The sequence below is a fragment of the Panthera tigris genome, chromosome A1 (genome assembly GCF_018350195.1).
Source record: "Panthera tigris isolate Pti1 chromosome A1, P.tigris_Pti1_mat1.1, whole genome shotgun sequence".
In the NCBI taxonomy this organism is placed as follows: Eukaryota; Metazoa; Chordata; class Mammalia; order Carnivora; family Felidae; genus Panthera; species Panthera tigris.
Window position 1 is genome coordinate 185,582,714 of NC_056660.1, and position 27,105 is coordinate 185,609,818.

The 27,105-nt window shown below is 36.1% G+C and overlaps 1 protein-coding gene across 1 annotated transcript; it reads right to left on the bottom strand.

Annotated features, from left to right (window-relative positions):
• Nucleotides 1-1,233: 1,233 nt before the first annotated feature.
• Nucleotides 1,234-17,032, bottom strand: GABRA6 (gamma-aminobutyric acid type A receptor subunit alpha6). Its single transcript, XM_042959935.1, has 9 exons — nt 16,995-17,032; nt 16,682-16,800; nt 16,021-16,088; nt 13,850-14,070; nt 13,683-13,765; nt 13,238-13,381; nt 12,675-12,827; nt 10,677-10,936; nt 1,234-1,653 (listed from the first exon to the last, which is right to left on the bottom strand). Exons 1-9 carry the CDS (start codon nt 17,030-17,032, stop codon nt 1,378-1,380), a joined length of 1,362 nt encoding a protein of 453 aa, XP_042815869.1. The 3' UTR covers nt 1,234-1,377.
• Between the last annotated feature and the right edge of the window lie 10,073 nt (nt 17,033-27,105).

Below are 27,105 nucleotides of genomic sequence, written 5' to 3' on the forward strand. Positions count from 1 at the left end.
TGCTTTTTCCTACTCCTAGTTCCTGTTTCTCTAAGAGTATCATTCAATATGGGAGAAACATGGCTGGACTTAGAATCAGGGAGAAGTAGGATAGCATAAAAAGAGAAATAGTCTCAATTAATTTTTTTCAGCTTTATTGAGGTATAATTGACAAAATCACAAGGTATTTAAAGTGTACAATGTGATGATTTGATATACGAATACATTATGAAATGATTCTCCCCACTGAGTTAGTCAATTAATGTATCTATCACCTCACATATTTACCTTTTTTTTTTTTTTTGCCGAGAACATTCAAGTTCTACTCTCTTACCAAATTTTAATTATGTAATATAGTGCTGTACTCTAGTTATCATATTATACACTGGATGCTCAGACCTTATTCATCTTACAACCGAAAGCATGTTGAGTGAAGCAGGAAAGACATGAAAAATCATCTCTTTGAATACAAACTTAACTCTGTTTAGAGCGAGATGACTGAGACTGCCTGTCCCATACCTTCTACCTGTCAGAATCACTGGGGACCCTAACATTGGGTAGAGGTAACCACTTCATTTCTTCATATTTAAGAGAAAGCTCTTTTTCCCTATCTTTATTAACCAGATCCAGGGAACCATGTTTTTTTTTTTTTGTTTTATTTAGTGGCATACTTAAAAAGGTAGAAAATATGAGATATAACCACAGTCAAAATATAACAAAGTTTTCTTATAGTCTCATTTTTTTCTACAATCTCATGGAATTATGATGAGCATATTATTTTTAAAGGAACTCCTAATGAGATAAAACACCACTGTATTGCAGCTTAATTAAAGCGATATACATGTGCATACTTTATGTATTTATTGAGGTAAAATAGCACAGCAAGGTTAAAAACAAATGGCTAAGTTCAATACAGGCTTAACAATGTCACTGGAAACCATTTTACTAGCACAAAGGCCTTCAACATGCTGGTATTAACCTATTGATAAATATTTAGACTATTTATATTGTGTACTCTTTGACAACTAAGCCAAAATAAACATATTTTAAGGCAACCTTTGGAAGTATTAGCATTTCTTATTTTATCTTTGTGGTTAATGCTCTTCACAGTGACAATTAAAATATTGAACATTGAAAGACAAAGATTGGCAAATTCATCTTCAGGGCATCTTATTCTCATACAAATTCTTCCTCTAACATATAGAAAAGTCAGTTTTCAACAACATTCAACTTCCAGTTTTGAGGGGTAACATTATTGCTTTTTGGCCCAAATATGCTTACTCAAAGCTATGTGTTACAGGTTTTCAATGTTCAGAAAAGCATCCATATAATTCTTAATGCTATTTTTAAAAATTAGAAAATGAGAACTTATAGAATAGAAGTTATCCTGGCTGCAAGCTATTCAACACTGCTGCTCATTTCCATTGTGTCTTTGGAAAGATAAACTACCCAGTATACAAGGTTAAATCCTGCAAATGCAACAGGGAACAGAATCCGAGAATACTGGTCTATTTTACTGGTGCCTCCAAAGGCTGCAGATAGTGGTGGGGGTGTGACAGGTGTTGACTGTAAGATAGGAGCCCTAGTGAGGACTTTGCTGGCCTCAGGGGATGGAACTATTGGCAAGGTCAGAGAGGAGATTCTTTTCTTCAGATGATACTTGGAATCAGGATGCTGTAGGGAAAAGACATAAAATTCAACCTAGGTAAAAGACTAGAGATTACTTAGTTATTCACTTTTTCATCACTGACAGGTATTTATTGACTACTTATTATGTAAGATAAAATATTAGCAAATTGTTAATAGTACTTGATAGTGCTACTTTTCCAAGAAAGTGTTAAGTTTAAAAAAATGATTTGTTTCTATCTAACATCCTATAATTTAATCCAACAGAAATTGATGCCAAGCATATTCCACATCCCAGAAACTGTGTTGAGCATTAGGCTATTAGGAAGAGATGAACCGTGTTACAAAGGCTTATCTAGCCACTTGAAGTTGCTGGTGATGCATAAGCCTATAGGGCAATGAGTGTGGGCAACGAGAGGGGAATTCACTTTGGAATATATGGACAATTACTTAATATAAGAAAATATAGCAGTGTGCCTGGGTGGCTCCTTTGGTTAAGCATCCAACTTAGGCTGAGGTCATGATCTCATGGCTCGTGGGTTCGAGCCCCACATTGGGCTCTGTGCTGACAGCTCAGAGTCTTAAGCCTGCTTTGGATTCTGTATCTCCCTCTCTCTCTGCCCCTTACCTGATTGCACTCTTGTCTCTTAAAAATAAACAAACATTAAAAAAGAAGAAAATATAGCAGTTCAGTTAGTTGATATCATTCTTCTAGCCTACATCTTTATCATCACACATTCATAAATTTGAACCAGCTGAGATGACAACAACAAAAAATATTAAGGTGCTTGTATATGTGAAAAGCCAGTGGCAAAGTATCAATACCTTTAAATTGCATGGGATGACTGTTCATTCCTTGAAATACAATTGGCTCTTAAGCCCAGAAGTTTTATATTGAGAGCTTTCTGCTTCCCATTCAGAACTTCTCCACTGGTCTCCCTCCATTCTAAGTCACCAAAAAATGATTCACTGACTGACCTCAGAATTGTTATATGTTCTTTTTTATCATTTGAAATCATGAGACAACTACTTTTTGTCCTGAAAGAGATATTTAGCATATTAATTGTTAGGTGAGAAGTCTAAGTCCAGAGGGTGGAGGTGAAAATGCCTCGTCCATAGTTGCACAGCTATGGTGACTAGTAATAAACTATGCTGGTCAATTTCAATGCTTGTTTCATCATCCCCACATTTTCTTGTCTTTACTCTGAAGTATTGGGTCTAGTTCAGAGACTCTAATTCTGTTTGCTTTAGCATCTTTTCATACTGTTAGAGACTAGGGAATCTTCCTTTGATTTGTATCTTTTCCTGTCTACATCCTGTAATAGTCACTCTCCTTGTGGCCAGGTTGTCGTCACTGGGTCTGCCTTCGAACACTTGCTGTACATTATCTCTGCTCTTGTAAAACTGCCTTGTTTTCTCCCTGGCAGCAAAATCACCACTTTGATGCCTGGCAGGGTATGTTACTCACATGGGCAGACTCCTGTGGCTTTAGCCAGCAACCCCGCGGCAACAGGATGAGGCAGCTGCCTCCCTTGTGCTGGTTGAGCCACAGGACCAGAGTGACCTGCCGATGTGGTGACATTTGGAGTGTGAGAAACAACAATTCCAAGAACCTCTTCTCTTTATCTTCCTCTCCTGAATTTTGCTGTTTGATTTGTCATGGAATTTACTGAGTATCTAAATAATAATAGACATCATTGACAGTTCAAGCCCAGTGTGCTTTTAGAGACCGTGGGAAAATCTCTCTCTTCACCAAAAACAAAAATGAATCTCTATAGTCAAGTTTTATTTCTCATGCCCATGGTGAATTTCAAGGAAAAGTGTGTATCTTTATTTGTTAGGTATTGGTGCAGAATTGAGCTAGGTATTCCGGACAGAATTAAATAAATCATAGGCCTTGGGAGTAGAAGATAATTTAAAATAGTAGAGGTTTCAGTCTGCTGACCTTAGGAAATAAGTGACACTTTCTACTAAAAAACATGTGACAAATAAGGACTACTGTGCTCAGGGTCACCAGTCAGTATGAGGATAGGACCAGAGTAGTGGTATTTTGGTCTCAGTGTATGCTGCCTGTCTTAGGAAATAAACACAGTAACTTCTTTCAAGAGCTTTCTATTGTGTATCTCAGATTCTAATTGGAATTTTCAGCCATTGAGTATGTTATTGAAATATTCTCCACATAAAAGAGCAAAATGTATTACTGTTGCATTTTCCAAAAAGAGTTATCCTCCTCCCAGATCCACGGAACACTAAAAAATTTTACTCTAGTAAAATTTCTAAGGATCGTGATGGAGTAGAAAGAGGGCAAGCCTTTAAAGCAGATTCTCTTTTTAAACTCACCTTGATTTTTAATGGCATGCATTGCCTATGTTCATTTCTTTTTTAAGGAGAAACAGGGTAGACATAAAAAAAATTCATTGAGACAAAAAAGTGATTATAAAACATAATCTGCCATAAAAATATAAAGCATTGTGTTATCTTCCCCTCTTTAGAGCTGTGGGGCAAAAAGGTATTTGTCAATCTTTTGGCATTGTCACACATAACTTAATAAGAATTACCAAATGACTTTTGTCCAGCGTTAAGCAACATCACTCAAGACCAAACACCATGAAAAAATTAATGACATTACCTTGAAATTAAAGATTTGCCATTTCCTCATCTAGTTCTCCAAACAATCTCTATGGAGGCTTGCTGAAGAGTTAAGACAGGAGAGTCAAAGAGCCCTGGATTGCAATTCCACATATACTACTTACCTACTAAATGAAGTTTCCATCTTTAAAGTTAGGAATTAAGTTTTTTCTTTTTGTTAAGAATTTGAGGAAGAAAATGTAAGATATATTTATCTGATAGATTTATAGATAGATGGATAGATATTTTACATATATATATATATATATATATATATATATATATATATTAGAGAGAATACTTTTTGCCTTAGTTATTATCATGTTCTTACATTCTTCCTTCTAAACACTATTGTGCCTTATCTCCTTTCCTGACATGAAATCCACTTATTGGTAGAGGGCATATATTCTTCATTTAAAAAAAATTGTTTTAATGTTTATTTATTTTTGAGAGAGAGAGAGAGACAGATTGCAAACAGGAAAGGGGCAGAGAGAGAGGGAGACACAGAATCTGAAGCAGGCTCCAGGCTCTGAGCTGTCAGCACAGAGCACATGCGGGGCTTGAACTCATGAGCCACGATATCATGATCTGAGCCTAAGTCAGATGCTTAACTGACAAACCACCCAGGCACCTCACAGGGCATATTATTCTTAAGTATGAGTGTCCCACAGTGCCTAGCCAGTGCATAGAACAGAATATATTCTTAATAAGCAAATGCTGATTCAACAAATGAATGAAAATCTAAAAATTTCCAGAATTTCTTAGAGTAGTCAGGCAAAGAGGAGAAAACAAAAAGTTTTATGATTGTTTTACATTATATTTTAGTATGTTGTTTCATATTATACTGTAAGTACCATATCTAAATGCTTACCAGTGACAAGCACTGCACAGCATTTTGCATGCATTATTTTGCTTATTCCTAGAAAAAATCTATAAGGTAATAGTATTATTTTCATTTTAAAGATGAACAAATGAAGTCTTAAGCAGGAAGTTCACACAATAACTGGCAGTGCCTGTGATGCTACCAATCACACTCTTAATCATTTTTGTGGTTTCTTCCCATCAGCTTTAAGGTTCAGGGCATGGTTTCCCAACCACTGAATTATTGACCTTTTGTGTCGCATACTTCTTTCTTGTGTCCTGTACATCATGAGACGTTGAGCAGCATCCTTGCACTCTACTCACAAGATACCTGCAGCAACCCACTCCCCAATGTTGTGACAACCAAAAATATCTCCAGACATTGCCAAATATTCTCTGGGGAGAAAAGTCTTACTGCTGAGTATCACTGATTTAGAGTCACAGCTATCTCACTGCCTAGCAGTGATTGGGGGGTATTTCTAGCAGGAAGTAAATACGATATGCTCAAGGAAATGCAAGAGGCCTGGCTAACCCACATGCTGGACAATCAGTTCCTGCATAATTGGGAATTGGCAATACAGAAAACTGGACTACGATTTAGAAGATCACATTGAATTTCTGAAATGAAAAGAAAGCCAATTTTGCAAGCCATTCAAGATACAGGTTTGCATCAGGCCCCGCCTGCTCTATTGTAAGCCCAGCAGCTTCAGCTGATGGTAAAATAGGTTTTTGTCAGAGTCCAGATGAGGGCTCAGCTTGGGGCTGTCACTGTTTTGAGTGGAACACCTGTGGTTTTGAATTTTTCCAGCGCTCCCCTGCTGCTGAATGCCATCCTGCTCTGGGTATTTATAGAGTACTGCTTTGTTTTAAGTAATGCCACATTGCAAAGGTACTTTGAGTCAAAGTGGACTTTATGACAATCAGTTATTTGATGTAAGGATAAGACATTTGGAAAGTGGTTAAGGCAATTTTAATATGACGTTCAGTGAATCTAATATGTTATAGAGGAGGGGGCAATGGGTTACCGCACAAGAGAGAGATTCTAACCAGGGCTGCATTACTCAAGGAACAAACAAAGCATCTGTTTTTAGAACCAGCAAACAGGGCAACAAATATAAGAGAGAATACTTTTGAGGGTGAGAGAGAGAGAGAGAGAGAGAGAGAGAGAGAGAGGTGACACGTGCCAGAGGAGCAGAGGGAGATGGAGGGAAAGAATCTTAAGCAGGCTCCACACTCAGCACAGAGCCTGATGCGGGGATCAATCCCAAGAACTGTGAGATCATGACCTGCTCCGAAATCAAGAGTCAGATGCTTAACCGACTGAGCTACCCGGGCACTCCAAGAGAAAACATTTTTGAAAACATTTAGTACTTGATATTTCAAAAAACCCCACTATTATATTAATTATTATGAAAGAAATAAAAATTCCATCAAATTTTCTTGCATCTACGTAATAGCTGGTAGAATTGGGACAGAGACGATTCCAGAATTTCTATAAAGAAGCAGCTTATTGGCAGCAATCTGGTGGGTTAGTGGTGTGGGGCACATGTCTACAAACCATATTGGAATGCTTAGAGGGTAGAGAAGGAAATATTGGATGGGGATTTGATAGAGGGTATGGGGAAAGAACTAACCACCTACATCCCTCATCTAATCCACACTACCCTCTCTATAACTTATGCAATAGCACAACCATGGTGAAGGGACTCAGAGTCTCTCATTAACTTACTTTAACCCTTAGTTCTACAGAGTAATGATAGTATTCAAAGAAATCTTGGCAATATTTGGAATGCAGGAGGCAAATCTTTCATTATATGCTTTGTATCTCTTTACATAGGTGGAGGGAAACATAATAATGGCTAAGCAGATCATCCCAATCTTGAAAGGGATTATAAAAAGGACATAATGTCTTATTTTCCTCTCTATGCCCAAGTTTCTAGCAATTGACTTAGTGTTTCTAGAACAGGACAAGGTTCATCCTTCTATCTCAGCTTAGGCATCACTTCTTTCAGAATCATGACCCCTCCAGTCGAGTTAGTATTCTCACATGGCTCTTCCTTAGCCACTACACATCTCTAACCACAACCTTTATCACAATGTTTTGTCATGGCTTATTGGTTTGTCTTTCTTCCTGTTGAACAAGAAGCTTGTGAGGGAAGAGGCCCTATTGATGTCAATCACTAAATGTATCCCCGGCATTCTACAAAGGATATGGAACATAAAAACATTTAACAAGTACTTATGGTATGAATAGTTCAATGAATACATAGGTATTCAATAAATGGGTTCCAGATGAAAAGAAAAAAAATAAATGAATAAACCGCATAATCAGTATAAATATAATTATTGTCCTGGCTAATGAAATTTTGGGCAATTTTGTTTGTAGATAATTTACCAAGAATATCACACCTCCTGTGAAGAAGAAAAGCCACATTGGATGTGTCAATAGGTGGGGGAATTCATTCTTAGGAACATAGGAATGAGGGCTTAGACCTTTAAAATAACAAGGAAACTAGAAAAAAATCCAAAAATTGATTGAGGTCCAAACTTGGTCTTACACACAAAATAAATATACCCTAGTCACATAATAATTAATGAAACATGAAGATAAGAATAACTCTCTAATCCCAAGAGAGCATGCCAGATAAAAATAATAAGGAAGATACCATATAAGCAAGAAAGAAGCTGTGGACAGTTTCTTCTCAAAATCTAAGAAGAAAGAAAGAAAGAAAGAAAGAAAGAAAGAAAGAAAGAAAGAAAGAAAGAAGAAATGAAGAAAGAAAAGAAGAAGGAAAGAAAACCCAGTATCTACTTCCAAATGCCTTAAAACCAGGAGGATCATTTGTCTACAGAACACTGTTGAGGATTTAGTTTTAGATGTCTCTTTGGGTTTGAGTACTACATTTAAAACTCCTGAATTTCTTTGCCATTATTATATTACATTTCAAGGTCAAAATCAAAGTGATAAACTTTCTCCCATATTCATTCTTAGTTTCTTGTGAAAAGCAATGAGGACATTAAAATATAAACTTAGAATCACATGAAATATCTAAGCACGTAATTTTACTTCAACCTCACCACATTGGTTTGCTATTTTAATGTTCAAATTACTCAAGTAATGTTATTTTGATTACAACTGAATAGCCATTTTTAAATGTCATGGTATTTGAAAGAAAAAATGACCTGGCAATCATAATATACCATTGTGTTGTATAAATTGCAAATGTGTAATTTATGTTTGTTCCTCTGTATTATATAAGGCAAATTCCCAAGGTTTGACATGAATAAATAAAATGTAAATGTTCTATGTAATCATCTATATTTATTTTTGATACCTACAAGGTTTGCATTGTTAGGTTTGCTTATTTTGGTTTTTATTTTTATTTTTATGCTTTGACCAGCCTTTTAGAAACAAAATGCAGCTTTCCATTGCCTTAAAATATTTTAAGTGAAACCAGGTTAAGAAATAAATTTTTTCATAAGAAAAAAGTCAACTTGCAGTCAACTTTGAGATGATTTAAAATGCATTTTTTATCTAGCTTCCCAAAGGACCTGCTCATTATAGGTTACTATTTTAGAATCATAGAAGATAGCTTATATGAAAACCTGAGATCTTAAGTTCCATCTTATTAATAAATTATACCTTTAAAATAATAGACATAGGGAATGCTAACTCTATACTTTCTCCAAGGATTTGAAGTCATTTTCCTCTCAGTGATCCATATTCCAAAAGAATTGAATAAGGAAGTTGGTCTTTCTTTTTATCTCAATATCAGATCAAAGAACATATTTAAAATAATTTGAGTTATTTTTTATCTTGTCTTTCATGAATTTCTCTTTTGATTTTAATTGCATTTCTCAAAGAAAACTGTTAAGCTGAATTCTGATAAATACCAATTCTTCTTTCTCTATAGACACATGTTAAGATAATATATGGCCATTGGGACATATATTGATTATATGTCTATATATATATAGACAGTTTATAACATAATCACTTATTTTTACAAACAAAATAATTCTCAAAAATATTTTCTAAAAAAAATATTTTCAAGTGTTTTGGACTGAGTCTTCAGAGTAGCATCTTTTTTGCTATAAAATTGATATTTTTGTGGCCTTTCAAAACATTTATATAAAGAAAACAGCATTAGGTCATGGGAAGAATTTTGGGAATGGCCTAGCATTCTGAAAATGTTTTATATTGCAGTATGCATTCCTTTATATTTCAACCTTTGAGAAATTATTGGGGAGGGGATGGCCTCTGCCTCTGGTGGATATCAGGACTTATGGAATCAATTTCTAGTTTTCCTACCAACTAGTAACTAACATTTCCCCCCTCTGAGACTGTTTTTGATTTGTAAGCAGAGGTAGTTAGCCTGGATTACTGGTAAAAAGAATGGTAAACTTTTTTTTAATGAGAGCTAATTTAAGAAAAAAATCTTTAAATTATATCTTATTTTATCTTATCCTTGGAGAAAATAGATTCCAAGAAATATACCAAGAAACTTGTTTCTTAGTATATCAAACCAGATGTTTCAATAAGAAAGTATCTTTTTACCCAAATACATGCCTGAGTATATGAGAAGTACAACACACATAGTAATTTTTATCATTAAAGTTAATCAAGGATTACCTAGGCTGCATGTGGTTCTGTGATTTGGAAATGTTCACAAGAATTGGTTATAAAGACATTTTTAGTTCAAAGTGTTTGCAGTACTTGATGTTACAGAGCAAAATTTTCTTGTTTCAAGAACTATTATTTGGAATTTGCATTGACATAAAAACTTGCATTTGTCAATAAGTTCTAAAATCCATTAAAAAAAGTGTGTGCAGTTGAACTGTTGTGAGAATTTACTTAGATGTGAAATTGAAATTTGGGGACACATTCATGACCCTTGAATTATTAATGCTATCACTTATTTCTTTTTCAAAAAACCTTTGAGGACCAGAGCTTAGCAACAGAAAATCTAAACTGAATTTTATAGGTATTTATCACTTATTATTAAGTCTTTGAATAAGAACAGGTTGGGATATATGCATTTAATATACAAATATGAACATGAGAATGTTTTCACGTAAATCAAAAACTTTGCTTATGACTCAGCATTCACTGAACCTATTATTCACATCTTGCCTTCATGAAATAAAGCAGCAAACAGACAATTTCTAACAAAAATTGTCTATTCTATAGGAGTCCCTGTTTATTTCCCTCAGACTCTGAAGCTTCATTAGGAACTTTTTCTTTTTCACTTTATTCTCCCTAGTTGGTAGAAGTAAACCTGTTCAAAGGAAACATCTAAAGGCTGAGAAGAATTTTCTCATCTCCTCTGAGAGCACGGAATCTGCTAGTACCAGTGAGGATGATAAAAGAAGAATGCCAAAAGTTTAGAGCAAAGATAAATGAAGGATTGCTGCTTCAGGTTTCTTTTCTTCTATGAAGTTGGAAAAGAAGTTGGCCTTAGAACCAGAATTATGTAACTTGTGCTCAACTAATAGTATTTTTGGACTACTAAGTTGTTTGTGATCACCATTTGGCTGCCTTTTCCTAACTGGTAGGTAACATTAGAAAAGTAAACAATTACCAAAATAATCTCAGCTTCCAAGGGTTCAGTCGCTTTTGATATTGTCACTGGGGGTGAGGCTGCAATCTGTGCCCTCCTTTTGGCCTTCTGTGTCTGAAGATTGGTAAAATAGTTGACAGCCGCAAATTCAATAAGAGCAGAGAAGACGAAAGCAAAGCAAACAGCTATGAACCAGTCCATGGCAGTTGCATACGACACTTTTGGCAAGGAGTGCCGGGCACTGATGCTTAATGTGGTCATGGTTAAAACAGTGGTGATCCCTAAAATGAAAAAGAATGAGAAATGCAGTATTAGCATTTAGAATCTGATAATAACATCAAATGACAATGTGTCAGTGGATTAAACGTTCTGCAAATGTAATTTTTGTTATTATTGCTTTTTTTAATGTTTATTTATTTTTGAGAGAGAGCACAGGCAGGGGAGGGGCAGAGAGAGAGAGAAGGAAACACAGAATCTGAACCAGGCTACAGGCTCTGAGCTGTCAGCACTGAGCCCAACATGGGGCTCAAACCCACAAACAATGAGATCATGATCTGAGCCAAAGACGGACGCTTAACTGACTGAGCCACCCAGGCGCCCATGTTATTTTTGTTTTTTAATTGTTGACAATTACTGTCATAGGTATTAAAATTTTTGTATCCTTCAGTACCCAGTGCAGTGGCATGTACACTGGAGTTGATCAAAAAATATTTTTTAATTTGATTTAGTTTATTGTAAAGCTTAACTCGCAAATAATTCTAGTTGTTTACTTCTTAAGAAAACTCACAGCAAGTAATTACCATGTAAGTACTAAAAACCTTGAACTCCTGGTCTATCTGAATAGATGATGATATCTATTATCATATTTAAGAAATCTATCTGGTATGAATAGTAAACATAAATTAAGTCCCTCATTTTTTAAAATTTCTAGCTTGATTTTAAGATAAAATATTTACTCATGAGAAAATAATTTCATCACTGAGTTGTCAACAGTTTCATGTCTTGTATTATACTTGGGGAATTTATGTAATTTCAAGATGGTCAACATCATTGTATAGATATTCTTTTATAATTTGCAGAAGGAGGTCTATTTTAAAATGTACTAAATTAAAAAGTCAAAATTCATCTGAGATTTCAGTTCAACTCAGGTCTTACCTATGAACTTCTAAATTATAATCATGAAAACTCAGAAAAAATTGGATTTTGTTATTATTGATGATATTTTCGGTTACAGCTCTTTCTCTTATTACATTTTGTTCCATCAAAACTAATAGTGATTCTATATATCATAAATGGAGCTCATTATTTATGTTGAACCATGGGAAATTGGTTATATTTAACTATTTTCAGATCTTGAAAAATGGCAACGTTTTACAGTTCAATCTAATAAAAGCAAGATTTAATTTATATATTAGATATAATTTATATATCAGGTTTCAATATCTTAGCCTTTGTTTTCATGGGTTTACATGTCAGTTGTTACTTTCCTGCTTTTCCTTAGTTATGAAATAGCAAATTAAGATTTTATTTTATTTTTTTAATGCTCATTTATTTATGTTTTAGAGCAAGAGGGTGAGAGAGCACAGGGGAGGAGGGGAGAGAGGGTCAGCTGTCAGCACTGAGCCCCACGCAGGGCTCGAACTCATGAACCAGGAGATCGTGACCTGATTCCAAATCAAGAGTTGGGTGCTTAATTGACTGAGCCACCCAAGCATCCTGAGATTTTAAAAAAGAAAAAAAAAACAAAAAAACTAAAACTAAACAAAAAAGCCTCCTTAATAGGGCACATGAAAGTCACAGGAATCCAGCCAGAATTCTTGCTAAGACAAATTTTTTGTAGATTCACCACACAGCTTAGGATAATATAAGGGTCATTTTATGTAATACATATGCCTGAATAAGATAGGAGTCTATTTCCTTTGTGGATTGAAAAAGTGCACTAGTGTGAATATTCCCCTAAAATACACAAGCAATAATTGCTGGAGGATGGGTGAAGTATAGCCAGAGAATGAAGCATACCAAAGACAGTTCTGGCTGGGACAGACTCCTTATTAATCCAGAAAGACACTTGAGAAAGAATGACTGTCATAATGCAAGGAGTGTATATCTGTATCATGAAGTAGCCCATCTTCCTTTGCAAGTGGAAATAAACTGTCATTATTACGTATTCACCTGTTGGAAGACACATATATCATAATTATTGCTCTTGACAGTATGCAAAAAGAATGCAGCTGGAAATAAATCTTGCAGATCTTTAAATTAACATGGGCTGGAAGAAAACAAGCAAAGGCATATTTCAATGTATGTCAAAGATACTTAATCAGTGAATGATAGATACATCAGCTCACTGTTTTCGGTGGTGTTCTTTGTGTCATATACATAGAAAACTACTCATCCCAAGGTTACACAAGTCCTTATACGCACATGGTTGCAAAATCAATTTTAAAGAAACCTACTCATCACTTCAAAACAGCAAGCGTAGCTGAGGATGGCTAATGCAGAGAAGAAAGAAATATATACTTTGAAAATGTGCATTAGGGTCACCTTGCTGGGTTGCATTCATGAGTTGGTCTAATTCTTACCTGTGTTAGATTTAATTGTCTCACTAGATACTGTTTGTCCAATCAGATCATACTGGAGGAGGCTTGAAGATTCTTCTGGGACTTCGACTGAGTAAAGTGGTCCTTTTTTCCATGTATATATGATTTCACTTTTGGGGTAAGCATCTGAATTTTTTAAACAAACAGCAGTGAATATGACTAGTTGTGTTTTTCCTTTTTAAAGCAAATCTTGTCCATATAAAAAGGAAAATACAAACATAAATTTTCTTTAATGGTATTCTTTACTCTGTGTGACTAAAACCTCTATTTATAAGATTGACAGACATGATTAAGTGAGTATATTCCTGGAATCTCATTGAGAGTATCATAGTAATATTTCTCTTTTGCTTCCCAGTCTCTGACTATAATCAAATAACTGTATATTTTGAATGCATTATTTGGCTTTCAGAAGTCTTTTGTAACTTACAACTCCCAAACTTGAGTGGACAAGCATGCCCATCCATAGGAAAGTTAACCAGCCTCATAGGACAGTCAGCATTGATGGTAAGCCTAGGGACATCGAAATAAATGGTTCCGAGTTAGTATGATGGACAAATCATTTGGGTAGAGGAAACTGAATTGGGAAAACCTCACCTCATAGTGTATAAAATAGTTCCATTCTGCATTATTCTGAAGAGTTTATTAGGGGTTGTCATATTGTGAGCAATTGATTTTTTGCCATTCCTGAAAAAAGTGTCAGGTGTCCAGATTTTACTGACCATTAAGTTATTCAAACTCAAAATCTCAGTTGGCCCCCCAAACTTCAACCTCTCATCAGTCCAAGTCTGGCGGAAGAAAACGTCCATTGTATATTCCTAAGAAAAAATATAAGATATTCATGCAAACTGGGGAGATAGTTTATTAAGAATAGTTGATTCACTAGCTTATATACCCAATTCTAAAATTTAAGAAATAAAACAACTTTTTTATGACAATAGCCTATCAGAAAAACTATGATTTCAGTAAATTATTATTTTTCTCAAACGCAAAGTGTGCAACATTATTATAAAAGATAGTATTGTGTCGTGCAAACCTCCCTCCTTCACCTTTACCCTCTTCCACATTCTTCCTCCTTTCTATTAGTCATCCACCTCTCCTTCTGTTGGCCTATCAATTTTGCCTTCATTAGCTTAGAAAAAAAAATATGAAAAGATTTACAGTCTAGGTTTTGTGTTGGCCATCCCACCATCAGTTAGTCTAACCATTCCCCTCAATGTCTTGTTCACCTTCAAAGGTGTCTCCAAGAACCCTGGTACCATGAAATCAACTTCCAAGGACAGACAAACTTTGCTTGCTAAGTGTACTCTGGCTGCACATCATAATTATTTTATATTGTTCTCAGAGAACATAAAAGCAAATGTTACCACAATTACTCAGAGGATCATTTAAGTATGCATAATTAGAACTTTGAGTTTTAATTTGTAGCTTTTATGAAATAACATTAGAAATCTTAAGAATTATGGTGAGGGCGTTGCAAAAGTCAATAATAAATAACAGCTTATAAGTATATCAAAATATTGCCAATAATTGCTTTGACTACTTTATAAGTTCCTTTATGAGACCTATTATTAAAAGTGGTGATTAGATTTTCAAAGTATAATTTGACACATAATATATCCATATAATAATGGTCTAGGGTATAACCAATCTCCACTGTATAAATATACTTTAAAAATGAGACACATACATAAAATGAAGTTCCAAGTGTTCCCCAGACTTCAATAATATAATATAATATGGTTGTGATTATTTATTCTGGAGGTGAGTCAGTAGTCAATGAAAAATATGAGAGTAAAATAATTGAGGATTCAGGATAATTCTGACTCCCCCTTCTTTCAAGACCTAATACATTTATCTCTTAAATAAAGTCCTCCTCCTTCTCCTTCACTTCCCTGTTTTCTTTCTTACTTTTGTCCCTCCCTCTCCCTTTCCCTTCCTCTTGTACTGCTTCCTTCTTCTTTTCTTCCCTTCTTGCTTTTTTATTTTCTTGACAACTCAAAAAAGCAGAAGATAAAAAGTCTCCAGTAACTACTTATGCACAGTTACATTTTCCTAATTAAATGAGGCAACTATATAAAGATTTATTTTTACTTCAATTTTAGTATTTATATTTTACTTTCAAGGGGAGATAGTACCTGAGAACTATGAAAAAATACCATGATACACTTTGTTCTAGAAGACTAGTTCAGATTTTCATTGCCACTTACTATAAATACTCTCTTACGAATCCTACAGCCATCTGTACCTGGAACAGAGTTCCCAGAACACCTACTGGTCCATTCGTAACACAAAAGGTACAACATACTAGCCTTTCCAAATGATGCTCTCTACTGTTTAGTAAAATATACTGAGAAGGATGTGCCACAGAAAATATCTATATTTTAAGTTTCATAGATATTCTCAATATACTCTTATATGGCGTATCATCTTTGTTGGTTTTTCTTTTTGCTACTCTAAAAATTTACCAGGACTTCATAAAGATGGGGAAAATCTTATCTTTGTAGAAAAAAATCAGTGCATGATATGTGGCCAGAAGAGAGGACTTTAAAAAGTCCCTTAGGTTAAAGCATTCAAGCAAAGTAGTGAAATGTGAGGGAGATTAAGCCAGGAATCTGCTCTAATGGCCATGGCCTCCAAGCATGAGCACACATATTGTATTAGGACTCTGGAACCAAGCTTGGTAACAATGCCCAATACTGTTAGTTCTGGGACTCTGCCCTCCCTTCACCAAATAAAACTACCCTCCTCACTCAGAAGTCACTCACCATCTCCACATCTGACACAGGCCCAAAACTGGTCACATAAATGTCTGTTTTGACTTCAGTGACAGCACCTGAAATTAGACCAGAAGAATGGGGGCAATTACCACCAGTGATGTTAAGGAGACTGAAATTAATGACCTTATCACAAAGTCCCTTCTCATGGTCAGAATCTGCAACATATCCTAAAGCAATCTCAGTAGCAGGAACCCTTGGGTTTTTCAACTCTGAAAACTCATACCAGTTGTGTTATTTTGAATTTTTTCTGGTCAATTTGGGGGAATTTAAGGAATGCAAGAGAACTAAGTTAATACTCTAATAATAAAAACTATAACAATAACACATCTTGATAGCTTTAATGGGACAAATGTTAAGAAAAGTGCTTTACATGGAGAATCTCACTCTATACTCACGTAACTCTATGAAGCAAGCACTGTTCATACACCCACACTACAGCTGAGGAAGCTGAGGCTTAGAGGGTTCAAATAATGTTCATAAAAGTTCACGAACAGAGGAAGGGGCAGAGACCTGATGGGAACACATGGCCTTTCCCAGTACCCCTGCACCTTACCACTCTGCTATCCTTCTGAAGCCTCTGGGTCTTAGAACAGCAGGAAGGGAGAAGGAGAGAACACATGTTTGGTCTAGTAGGGATACTGTCTCTCACCTCCAAATCCCGGCCTCAGACGATTGTCATAGCCTTCAAGCAAGTTGTCTAGGATCCGACTGATGTTTTCTGAGTAGAAGTTGCCTTCATCTTCAAGTTTCCCTAGGGTATTTTCTACCCTGTGAGTAGACAGTCAATGATCCTCACTCCCAGCCTCAGAGAAAATAGGCTGTCCAATCCACCCTCATATACTCCACCACAAATACATGCCATACCACCCAGGCTTCTTCCATGATTTGGTACAGAAGTCACCCAGTGGGTGTGCGCTTTCACTTTCCTTAGCGCTGAAGGGAAAAAACAAAATCTTACTCACCATAGAATAATGTACAGCCAGGGCAGAGGCGACGCCATCCTGCAGAGCACTGCAATGCCCCAGTTCACCCTCCTGCTGGCTTCTCCTCCCTCCTAACAAGCACCCCTTTGCCAATCAACTAGAGTAATATTCCAGACCCCTCATATCTCTTTTCCCTGTTTGCGTCCAGCCAGTAATCCGTAGATGAAGAGGTTACCAGAAAAACCTTGAAGGTCTCCCTTGCTCTCTTGTTCTCGTTTTTGCCTTTTCATGTGGAACAAGGTGGCTTATGGTCTTAGACTACATCCTGATGGATATTCAGCCTCTTCTGGTGGACTCAGTTAGGAAACAAGAGTCTGAAAGGACACTGTATGGTCGGAGAGCAGTGACAATAATTGAATAAGGCATTAGGGGAGATTAGAAGGAAGAAATCCACTGCTAGTTTTGGCATGGAATTAGCAGGTCCCTGTGAGAAAATCTGGAAAGCTGTGGCATCTTGCTGATTGAGATTATGTTCCAATGGCTCAGCATTTATTATTTCTGTGGTTCACAGAAGGATTCCTACACAGCTCTTACTGCTTATAAAATCTAACAATATTGAGATCCTTTTGGGTTATCTTTCTGATTTCATCAGATTTATGGCATCAGATGCACCTTTTCTCCACATTTAAAATTACCCGTCATTATTCATTGAAAAGCACTACAATACACTAGAACAACTCCTGGTCGTCTGGCTGTTGGTTTAATTTTTTTTTCTGTTTTTTTTTTTGTTTTTGTTTGTTTGTTTGGTTGGTTGGTTTGTTTGGTTTGGTTTGGTTTGTTTGTTTGTGTTTATGTATTTTGCTTATCCTTCCTGTCAAAGATATGTCATCTCAAGCTAAGATATAAATAGGTCCTACCACTATCTTTAAAAACCCGGCCAATTTCATGGATGCTGCCTATAAGAGACAATGTCTGGAAATAGCTGACTAAGGTTCCCCATGTACAAATACTGTAAGAATAAAGCATCCATGGACATGGTTAATGCTGATGTTGTGGGCACTATTTTAATAGGCTTGCCACAGGTGAACAGAGAAATGTTTGAACTGAAAAAATAGCATTCTTTACCTAGTCTGGTAGATGGAAGTTGGAGGAAAGGAAGTCGCTTTAAACGTTAAAATTTTAAGCATTGTGAATCCCCCCTATCATATATGTGTATATATATATACTGTGTATATATATACATACGTATATATATATATTTTTTTAAATAGTAATTCAGGAACACAAGAAATAGAAACAAGTGTCTCACATCACCATCTTCCTGCCAGATCTACACGGCATTCACCCACTTCGCAGTCTGTAGCTTCAGAATCTAAATTCTACAAAGGTGACCGTTCCTATTGCAGACACATAGCACAGTCTTAAGAGTCATTTCTAAAGACATGACATAAATTATTTGTGGAACATTTCAATAAATTAGCTGTGACTAAGAAGAAACAATAGAAAAAAGGAAAGACTGCAAGATTTCTGTGAAGTAGTTTTTTTAAGATTACTGAATCTCACAGTTGTGTGGAATTTTCTGGTTATTCATCAACGCCCCCCCCCCCCCCGACACCCTCCAGTATTCCTGGCAAGTGGTATCCAGCATCTGTTTTCTCACATTGTCTTACTTGTGCTGAGCTGAAACCTGCCCCTAGTCCTAGCTCTCACATTTGAAACCATACACAATGATTTGCTAGGGAAAGACCACATGGCAGCCATTTAAACAAAGCTATGTATCATGTCCTCTCAAATTTAAGCTCCTAAACACCCCTAAAATCTTCTCTTTTTCATTACAGGACCTGGTTTCCATACCTCTTCTTCTTTTCACTCTAAACTTCTCCAGATGATGACTACAACACATTTTCTTTTTTTTTTTTAAATATAATTTATTGTCAGTTGGCTTACATACAATCCCCAGTGCTCATCCCAACAAGTGCCCTCCTCAATGTCCATCACCCATTTTCCCCTCTCCCCCACCCCCATCAACCCTCAGTCTGTCCTCTGTATTTAAGAGTCTCTTATGCTTTGCCTCCCTCCCTCTCTGTTTGTAACTATTTTTCCCCCTTCCCTTCCACCATGGTCTTCTGTTAAGTTTCTCAAGATAAGTTTTCTCAAGATATGAGTGAAAACATATGATATCTGTCTTTCTCTGACTGACTTATTTCATTTAGCATAATACCCTCCAGTTCCACCCACATTGCTGTAAATGGAATGATTTCATTTAATTTCACTATAAAGACTCAGGGATGATTAAAGAAAATTATTGCACAGAAAAAGCAAACTTAGTACCAGACACTAAATAGTACTTTCTATGATAGAAAAGAGGCATTAGTATAGAAGGGGCTTGAACCAAAGGATTCTGGTATTTATGTAACTACTTCCCACCTAGTAAGGACATTTTTCCCTGTTTGCTTAGAAACTGTTATGGAGACCAAGTCAGTCTAAAAATAATGAATGCAATTTAAGACTGTATTAGTGAAAATTAACATAATATTAATAATAAATACCAAATATTTAGCATTTACCATATTCCTAGAATTATGTTAAGAGCTCCATATACTCCAACTCATTCACTACTAACACAAAAATCTGAGTCGTCTATAATTGAGTCCATTTTGTAAATCAGCAAGTATGTAACTTGCCTAATTTCACAGCTAAAAAATGGCAGGATCAGAATTCAAAACTAGGTATAAGCAAAGGCCATGGGGTAGAAGCCAGTGAAAAATAAGTTTCCATCCTATTAAAGAAGTAGTTTCTAATTGTGGTATTTATCCAAAGAAGGAAGGAGTACCATAGGAGAAAATGAGTTTCCTGTTAACAAAACGTTCAAGTATACCATGAAACACCATGGACAGGTTTCATGAATGTATGTTTCAGGAGGAAATTACATAATCCCTAAGAACATTCAGTAGGAGATTGAGGCTATTTGGGGGCATCCTAAAGAAGAGCTTTTTGACAGAGACCTTGAGTGAATATTTGTGGGTTTTTTTAATGTCTATTTTTTTTTATTTTATTTTTAAGAGCACGGGAGCAGGGGAAGGGCAGATAGAGAGAGGGAGACAGAGAGTGTGAAGAGGCTCTACATTGCTAGTGCAAAGCCCAACATGGGGCCCGAACCCACAAACGTAGAATCATGGCTAAGCAGAAGTCAGATGTTCAACTGGCTGAGCCACGCAGGCACTCCTCAAGTGAATATTTGGATTCAAAGATTCTGCTATGGAGTTATTCTGGAGTGATATGAGAAGGAGGATTTAAAGAGCTTCCTCCTAGTGGTAAAATGGGTCTGGGAGGTACTGGAGGACAAAACTACTAAAGGAAGAAGAAAAAGTGGTAGATTATATAATAATAGTTAATATTTATTGAATGCTTATTATGTCAATTGTGTACATTGTCATTATCTCTAATCTGTGCAACTGCCTTACAAGCAGCTATTTTCATTTTTATTTTACAAAAGGATAAAATGAGGCATACAACAGGTATGTAACCACCTTAATGTCCCAGAGCTAGTTATTACTGCTGATTCCAAAGTATACACTATTATACACTATGATTTATGTATGACAACTCTGACTCCATTTTCTAAAGTTGGTCCTCTTAAACTCTCTGGACCAACAATATTTCTTCATATTGTTAAGGGATACCCAACCTCTCAGTGGACACTGTAGAAAATTCCCATGCAATATTGTTTGGGAATCCAGTGCAATAAGGACAAAATTGCTCTGGGAAACAAATGGCAATAAAGGGACGGTCCTCTGGTCACCAGCTTGAAATTGTTTTGGCTTGGTTAGCAATAGAACATTGAATACATTATATGGCAGAAAAGTATAGGCAGGCAATATCAATTTCAAATCTGAAAACACAAATATGGAGGGACTAAAAGTCATGTCAGGGTGTCTGGGTGGCTCAGTTGGTTAAGTACCCGGCTTCCACTCAGGTCATGATCTCAAGGATTATGAGTTCAAGCCCCGTGTCAGGCTCTGGGCTGACAGCTCAGAGCCTGGAGGCTGCTTCAGATTCTGTGTCTCCGTCTATCTCTGCCCTTCCCCCTCTCAGGCTCTGTCTGTCTGTCTCTCTCTCAAATAAGTAAGTAAATAAAATAACAGGTTATTGAATTCATGATTTATACCTGTTCAACCAGTATCCGTCCAATTTAATGTTTGTTTATTTATTAAGTGCTTGTTTTATGCTGAGGATATAGAAATTAAAAAAAAATAATGTTCACCTTCAGGAAGCTCACATTATAGATGTTAATATCAATGTAATAGAACTGAATGATAAACATATATATTATTAACCATGTGCTATGGCAACAGTAAAAAGGCATCTGTGGGGGATGGTGGTCAGTGATTATTTCATGAAAGACACAACATTTGGACTGAGCTTGAGAAGTTGAATAAACTTTTAGTAGATTGAAAAAGGCCATTCCAGGGCACCTGGGTGGCTTAGCTGGTTAAGTATATGACTCTTGATTTCAACTCAGGTCATGATCTCATGGTTTGTGAGATTGAGCCTCACATCAGGCTCTGCACTGACAGTGTGGAGCCTTCATGGAATTCTCTCTCCCTCCCTCTCTCTGTTCCTCACCCCACCTTGTGCTCACTCACTCTCTCTCTCTCTCTCAAAATAAATAAATAAACTTAAAAAAAAAAAACAAGAAAAGGCCATTCTAGGCTGCATGATGAACTCAGAGGTGTGGCCATTCATGTTGTTTATAAACAGCAAATAACTCTGAGAAACTGGAAAATAGGAAACAAAGAATGTCATGGATAAAAAGACTGGAAGATAAACATAGTCTAATAGAGGGAGATTTTCATGCTCCTCACTGGAGGATTTGAGAAAGGCATGGCCATGTGTAGAAGACTATGATGGCATTGTTTAAGTAATTTGTAACAGCACTTTTTCTCTGAGAATTGCCCTGCTATTTTATAGGGGTAGGGACTTATTTCTCATGTTTGTCCTGCTTGATCTCATATCAACCCACCATTGATTATACAGAAGACTGGGATACCACTTTGATATCAGGTAACTTGGGTTCATTAGCAGGCAAGTTACTTAGGAAAATTAGTTATTATCTCTAGGTATCATCTTCATCACCATTAAGTGGAATTACAGGGGCTTGGTGAGGATGAAATTTAAAAATGCATTAAGGCATTTTCACAGGAAATTGTCCATAGTAAATAAAAAACAAAAATACCATCAACATCACTACCAACATCACCCATAATTATCATTGTCATTGTCATTTTTGGCCATTTTTTTTTTCTCTAGCATTTAAAAATGAGATGAAAAAATTACAGATTGGTCTGTGTCATTTGCTAAGGTTGCCAGTGTTAGAGGAAGGCATGTTTGGCCAAATTCATGCAACATCAAAGAAATATCTGTGAAGAGAGAGGAAAAAACAAAAATGCATCAGCCTTACAGAAAGCAGCAGAAACAAATCACTTCAACCCCAAATCTACAAGAGCGGCTGCCCAGATTTTTGATGGCCTCCCTGATTCCATTCCTTCATAATCTAGGTATCATTTCTTCCCTCGAGTTCCTTCTGAAAGCACTGTATCCTTATTATTAATTATTTTTAATTTTTATTTATTTATCTTTGCTCCAGATAAGTGGATTACTGTCACTAGCTCCTAAAGGGTCTTTTAACTCAGAAGACTACATCCCAAACTCGAAAACAAAATTTCAGATGATGATACATTATGACAGCTGGATGGACTGACTGCATACCTAGAGCAAACCTAGACAAAGTGGAATTATGAGTGTACTTCCTGTGCCTTCTGGAAAGGAAGGTGCTAATTGGCAAATACATAATGATCTTGCTGCCTAATGAATCTCTCACACCTCCACAGAGTAGAATAAGCATTTCAGTAAACTGCATGAACTCTTTCAGGCCACTAGGGGACTACTGAGCATCATCTTCTGGCAGTGCTACCCATGCCCCAGAATCTGTTTGCCTATTTATCAGGTGCTTGGGAGTATAGGAAAAAGAGGACAGAATTTTGGGTTCAAGCCCAGTGATGAGCTCTGGGGAAATGTTATAGAAGAACAAAGCAGAATGGAAGTCTATTAACATGGATTCTGTTGGACTTGGATAAGATGTAAATTCCAAACCTACTGCCTGTAAAGGGATATTCTCAAAGCAGTTTATAAAAATAAACATTTGAAAGTGCCATGGAAAGGTCAGAGGCTTCCATGGGAATAACTTTGTCCTTCATGTTGTTATATTAAATGACTTTATGTTACTTCTTAGAATAAAATAGAAGAGGCTTGCCATTTATATAGGAGTGATTTAATCTGAGGGGGAAAAAAAGTGATGGGGTGGGTGGGAAGGCTCTTCCAAAAAGAGGCTACGAGGTATTTGATGCATAATTTGGAGCTAATGACTCAACAGTGACTGAACAATGTTACACACGCATGCTGCTGGTAAATGTTCTCTAACAAACCCTGACCATCAAAGACACACACAAATTATCTTAAAATAGACTTTTAACAGGCTTTGGAGAGAACAGGCTAGAAGTAGAGTATCCGATATGTCAGAATTAAAAGAGCTATATAGCACTATGAACTTGCAGTGAGCATATTGTCGTTGTTGGTGCCCATTTTACTATCATGGCACTGTATCAGTAAGGAATGTGTTAGATGTAAAAACAGAAAACTCAACTTGCAGTGTTGTAAACAAAATGGATTCTTTTTCCTACAGAAAAGGAGAAAATGAGGGACCTAGGCAGCTCCTGGCTTTGGCAGATAAGTAATGCCAGAGCTGACAAGGGTGCATTTCATGGTTGTAATATGGCTACCTCAGTTTCAGTCATCATATCTGCATTCAACAGAAGAAATAAAGAATAGGGTCACGGGGCCCTGTCTGGTTCCAGAGGGAGTTGAGAAAGTTACAATATAGTCTTTGATTTCTGATTTAGGAAATGAATAAATACAAATAGATGTTCAGATTAATCCACAAAAATCTTTTCATACTTACTATAGAAATCTAGGAAATTGAGTTGATTGCATAGCAAGTAATATTCTTTTTTAGTTTTGTCATCCTTTATAATGTAGGTGGCCAAACAAGATGAGGATTAAGAATGAATGTTAAATGGGCCATCTGTCACAAGCAGGGAACTGCCTCTAGGTAGATTAATTACAATGAGATATCCCATATTCTGGTATAAAGGCTCAGGGAGTGGACTGCAGGCTACATTTCTGTTGCCACTTGCACACTCAACTTTTGGGCCAGGCACAATCTGCACAAATACGTGGAGAAGCCTGGCAAGAGGCATATGAGAATTTTGCAAAATTTTTTTCTCAATAAATTCTTTCTCAATATTTTAAAGATGTTCTTCTGAATTCCGTTGTCATCTAATGCAAATAATACAGCTACTATCCAACGGTTAATAAAATAAGAGACCTGATAGTTAAAGCACTTAGACCATCAAAGGCTTAAATGGTTGAAGCACATTAGTTTAGCTCCTACCAGAATTATCCTTCCTGGGTTCCATTTCCAAGTTATAAACTGATATCTATATATCTATATCTATATCTATATCTATATCTATATCTATCTATCTATCTATCGTCTTTTTTTTAAGTTTCCTACAGGAAAGAATCAAAAGACATTGTACCTATTACATCAATTAGTAGCCATTATATTAAGTCCCACTTGGGAAATTTCTTACAAAATTAAGTAATAGGAAAAACTTTGTCTTGAAAAGAAACTAAAATAATATTTTTCTTTCTACAAACTATATAACTGAGCATGTTTCTCCTTTTGACCTTGATGCCTGGATACTCGGAGTCAAAACAGAATTATAGCTGACTTTTTTTGTGTTAATCTTCTCTTATCCTTGTACCTGTTTTTCTATTTCTATTCTACACTTTGCATTTGCTTTTTTCTGAAAGGCTCCTCAAAACTTCTGGGGAAAAAGATAGAATATAAATAAATACTAGTCAGTGAAATAGCTATTGGTGATTTTCTGGGCCACTCATTCATTTGGATCAATTATATCATATTTTCTATTGATCACCTGGTATAGTGTTTGAACTGAAACCCAGGATTAAATAAAACACCAAATGGAGAAGACATTAAGCCTGAGAGGACAGTTGGAATCAGAAGATTCAGCAAAATCAGACACTGAACTAGAGATAATATATTTTACTGAAAAGAGGCAGTTACTTTGAAGTTCCTGACAATTTATACTTTGAAACTACATTAGCAAAATGTCACATATCTTCTCGTTTTAAAGGTAAGAAGGAAATACTGTTTTATTTATATGGTAAAAAAAAAAGTACTCTTTTTTTCCTTTAGGTCTTTCTTCTTTAGGTTCACAGTAAAATTAAGAGGAAAGTACTGAGATTTCCCATATATCCCCTACTCCCACACTTGGCACTGTCTCATCTCTTATCAACATCTCCCACCACAGTGCTACATTTGTTACAATTAATGAGCCTACACTGGCACATCATTATCACCCAAAGTCCATAGCTTACATTTTTTTTTGTTCACTCTTGTACATTCTATGCGTTAGACGAATGTAGAATGACATGTGTCCAAACGTCTAGTATCTTACAGAGTAGTTTCACTGCCCTAAAAATCCTCTGTGCTCTACCTATTCAACCTTTCCCTTGCCCAACCTGTGGAAACCACTGATGTTTTTACTGTCTACATAACTTTGCCTTCTCCAGAATGTCCTATAGCTGTAATTATATTGCATGTACATTTATATTGCATGTACATTTTCAGATTGGCTTATTTCACTTAGCAATATGCATGTAAGTGTCCTCCACACCTTTCTTTGGCTTAACACTTCATTTTTTTAAACACGGAAAAATAGTCCATTGTCTGGATATACCACAGTATATTTGTCCATTCACCTACTGAAAGACATTTTGGTTGCTTCCAAATTTTGGTAATTGTGAAGAAAGCTGCAGTAAACAACTATGTGCAGGTTTGTATGTCAATGTAAGATTTCAACTCTTTTTGGGGAAATACTAAGGAGCACATTTGCTGGATCATATAAGAGAAGGTTTAGTTTGTAAGAAATCACCAAACTGTTTTCCAAAGTGTCTGTACCATTTTGAATTCTTACAAGGAGTGAATGAGAGGTTCTCGGGTACCGTGTCCTCACTAGCACTTGGTGTCATCAGTGTTCTGGATTTTGGCCATTCTTATATGCATGTAGTAGTGTCACATAATTGTTTTAATTTTATTTCCCTAATGATATATGATATGGAGCATCTTTTCATATGCTTATTTTCCATCTGTATAATAATTATTATACTTGGTGAGGTGTCTGAAAAAGTCTTTTGTCCACTTTTTAATCAAGTTATTTGTTTTCTTATTTTTGAATTTTAAAAAATCTTTGCGGGGGCGCCTGGGTGGCTCAGTCGGTTGAGCATCCGACTTCAGCTCGGGTCATGATCTCACAGTCTGTGAGTTTGAGTCCCGCGTCGGGCTCTGTGCTGACAGCTCAGAGCCTGGGGCCTGTTTCAGATTCTGTGTCTCCCTCTCTCTAATCCTCCCCCGTTCATGCTCTGTCTCTCTCTGTCTCAAAAATAAATAAAAGTTAAAAAAATTAAAAAAAAATCTTTGCGTATTTTGGATAAGTCACTTTCCGGATATGTCTTTGGCAAGTATTTTCTCCCAGTCTGTGGCTTGTCTTCTTATTCTCTTGACATTGTCTTTTGCAGAGCAGAAATTTTTAATTTTAATGAAGTCCAGCTAATCAACTATTTCTTTTATGGAGTGTGTCTTTAGTATTCTATCTAAGAAGGTATCACCATACCCAACGTCATTCAGGTTTTCTCTTACACTATCTTCTAGTTTTGTGTTTAACATTTAGGTCTATGATCCATTTTGAGTTAATTTTTGTGAATGACGCAAGGCCTTGGTCTAGATTAACTTTCTTGCATGTGGGTGTCTAGTTGTCTAGTTGTCTTAGCACCATTTGTTGACAAGACTGTTTTGCTGCATTACATTGCCTTTGCTCTTTTGTCAAATATCAGTTGATTATATTTATGGGGGCTATTGTCATCTCTATATTCTCTTGCACTTATCTATTTGTCTATTCTTTCACGAATGCTACACTGTTTTGATGAGTAGCTTCATAGTAAGTTT

Bases quoted from the DNA above. Each gene is read 5' to 3' on its own strand.
- GABRA6 (XM_042959935.1), bottom strand. From the start codon at position 17,032: ATGGCGTCGCCTCTGCCCTGGCTGTACATTATTCTATG. The intron at 13,766-13,849 runs GTGAGGTTTTCC...CGATGTCCCTAG, and splicing joins ACTATTTTATACACTATGAG to GCTTACCATCAATGCTGACT. The intron at 12,828-13,237 runs GTAAGAATTAGA...GTCTTCCAACAG, and splicing joins GACAATTAAATCTAACACAG to GTGAATACGTAATAATGACA.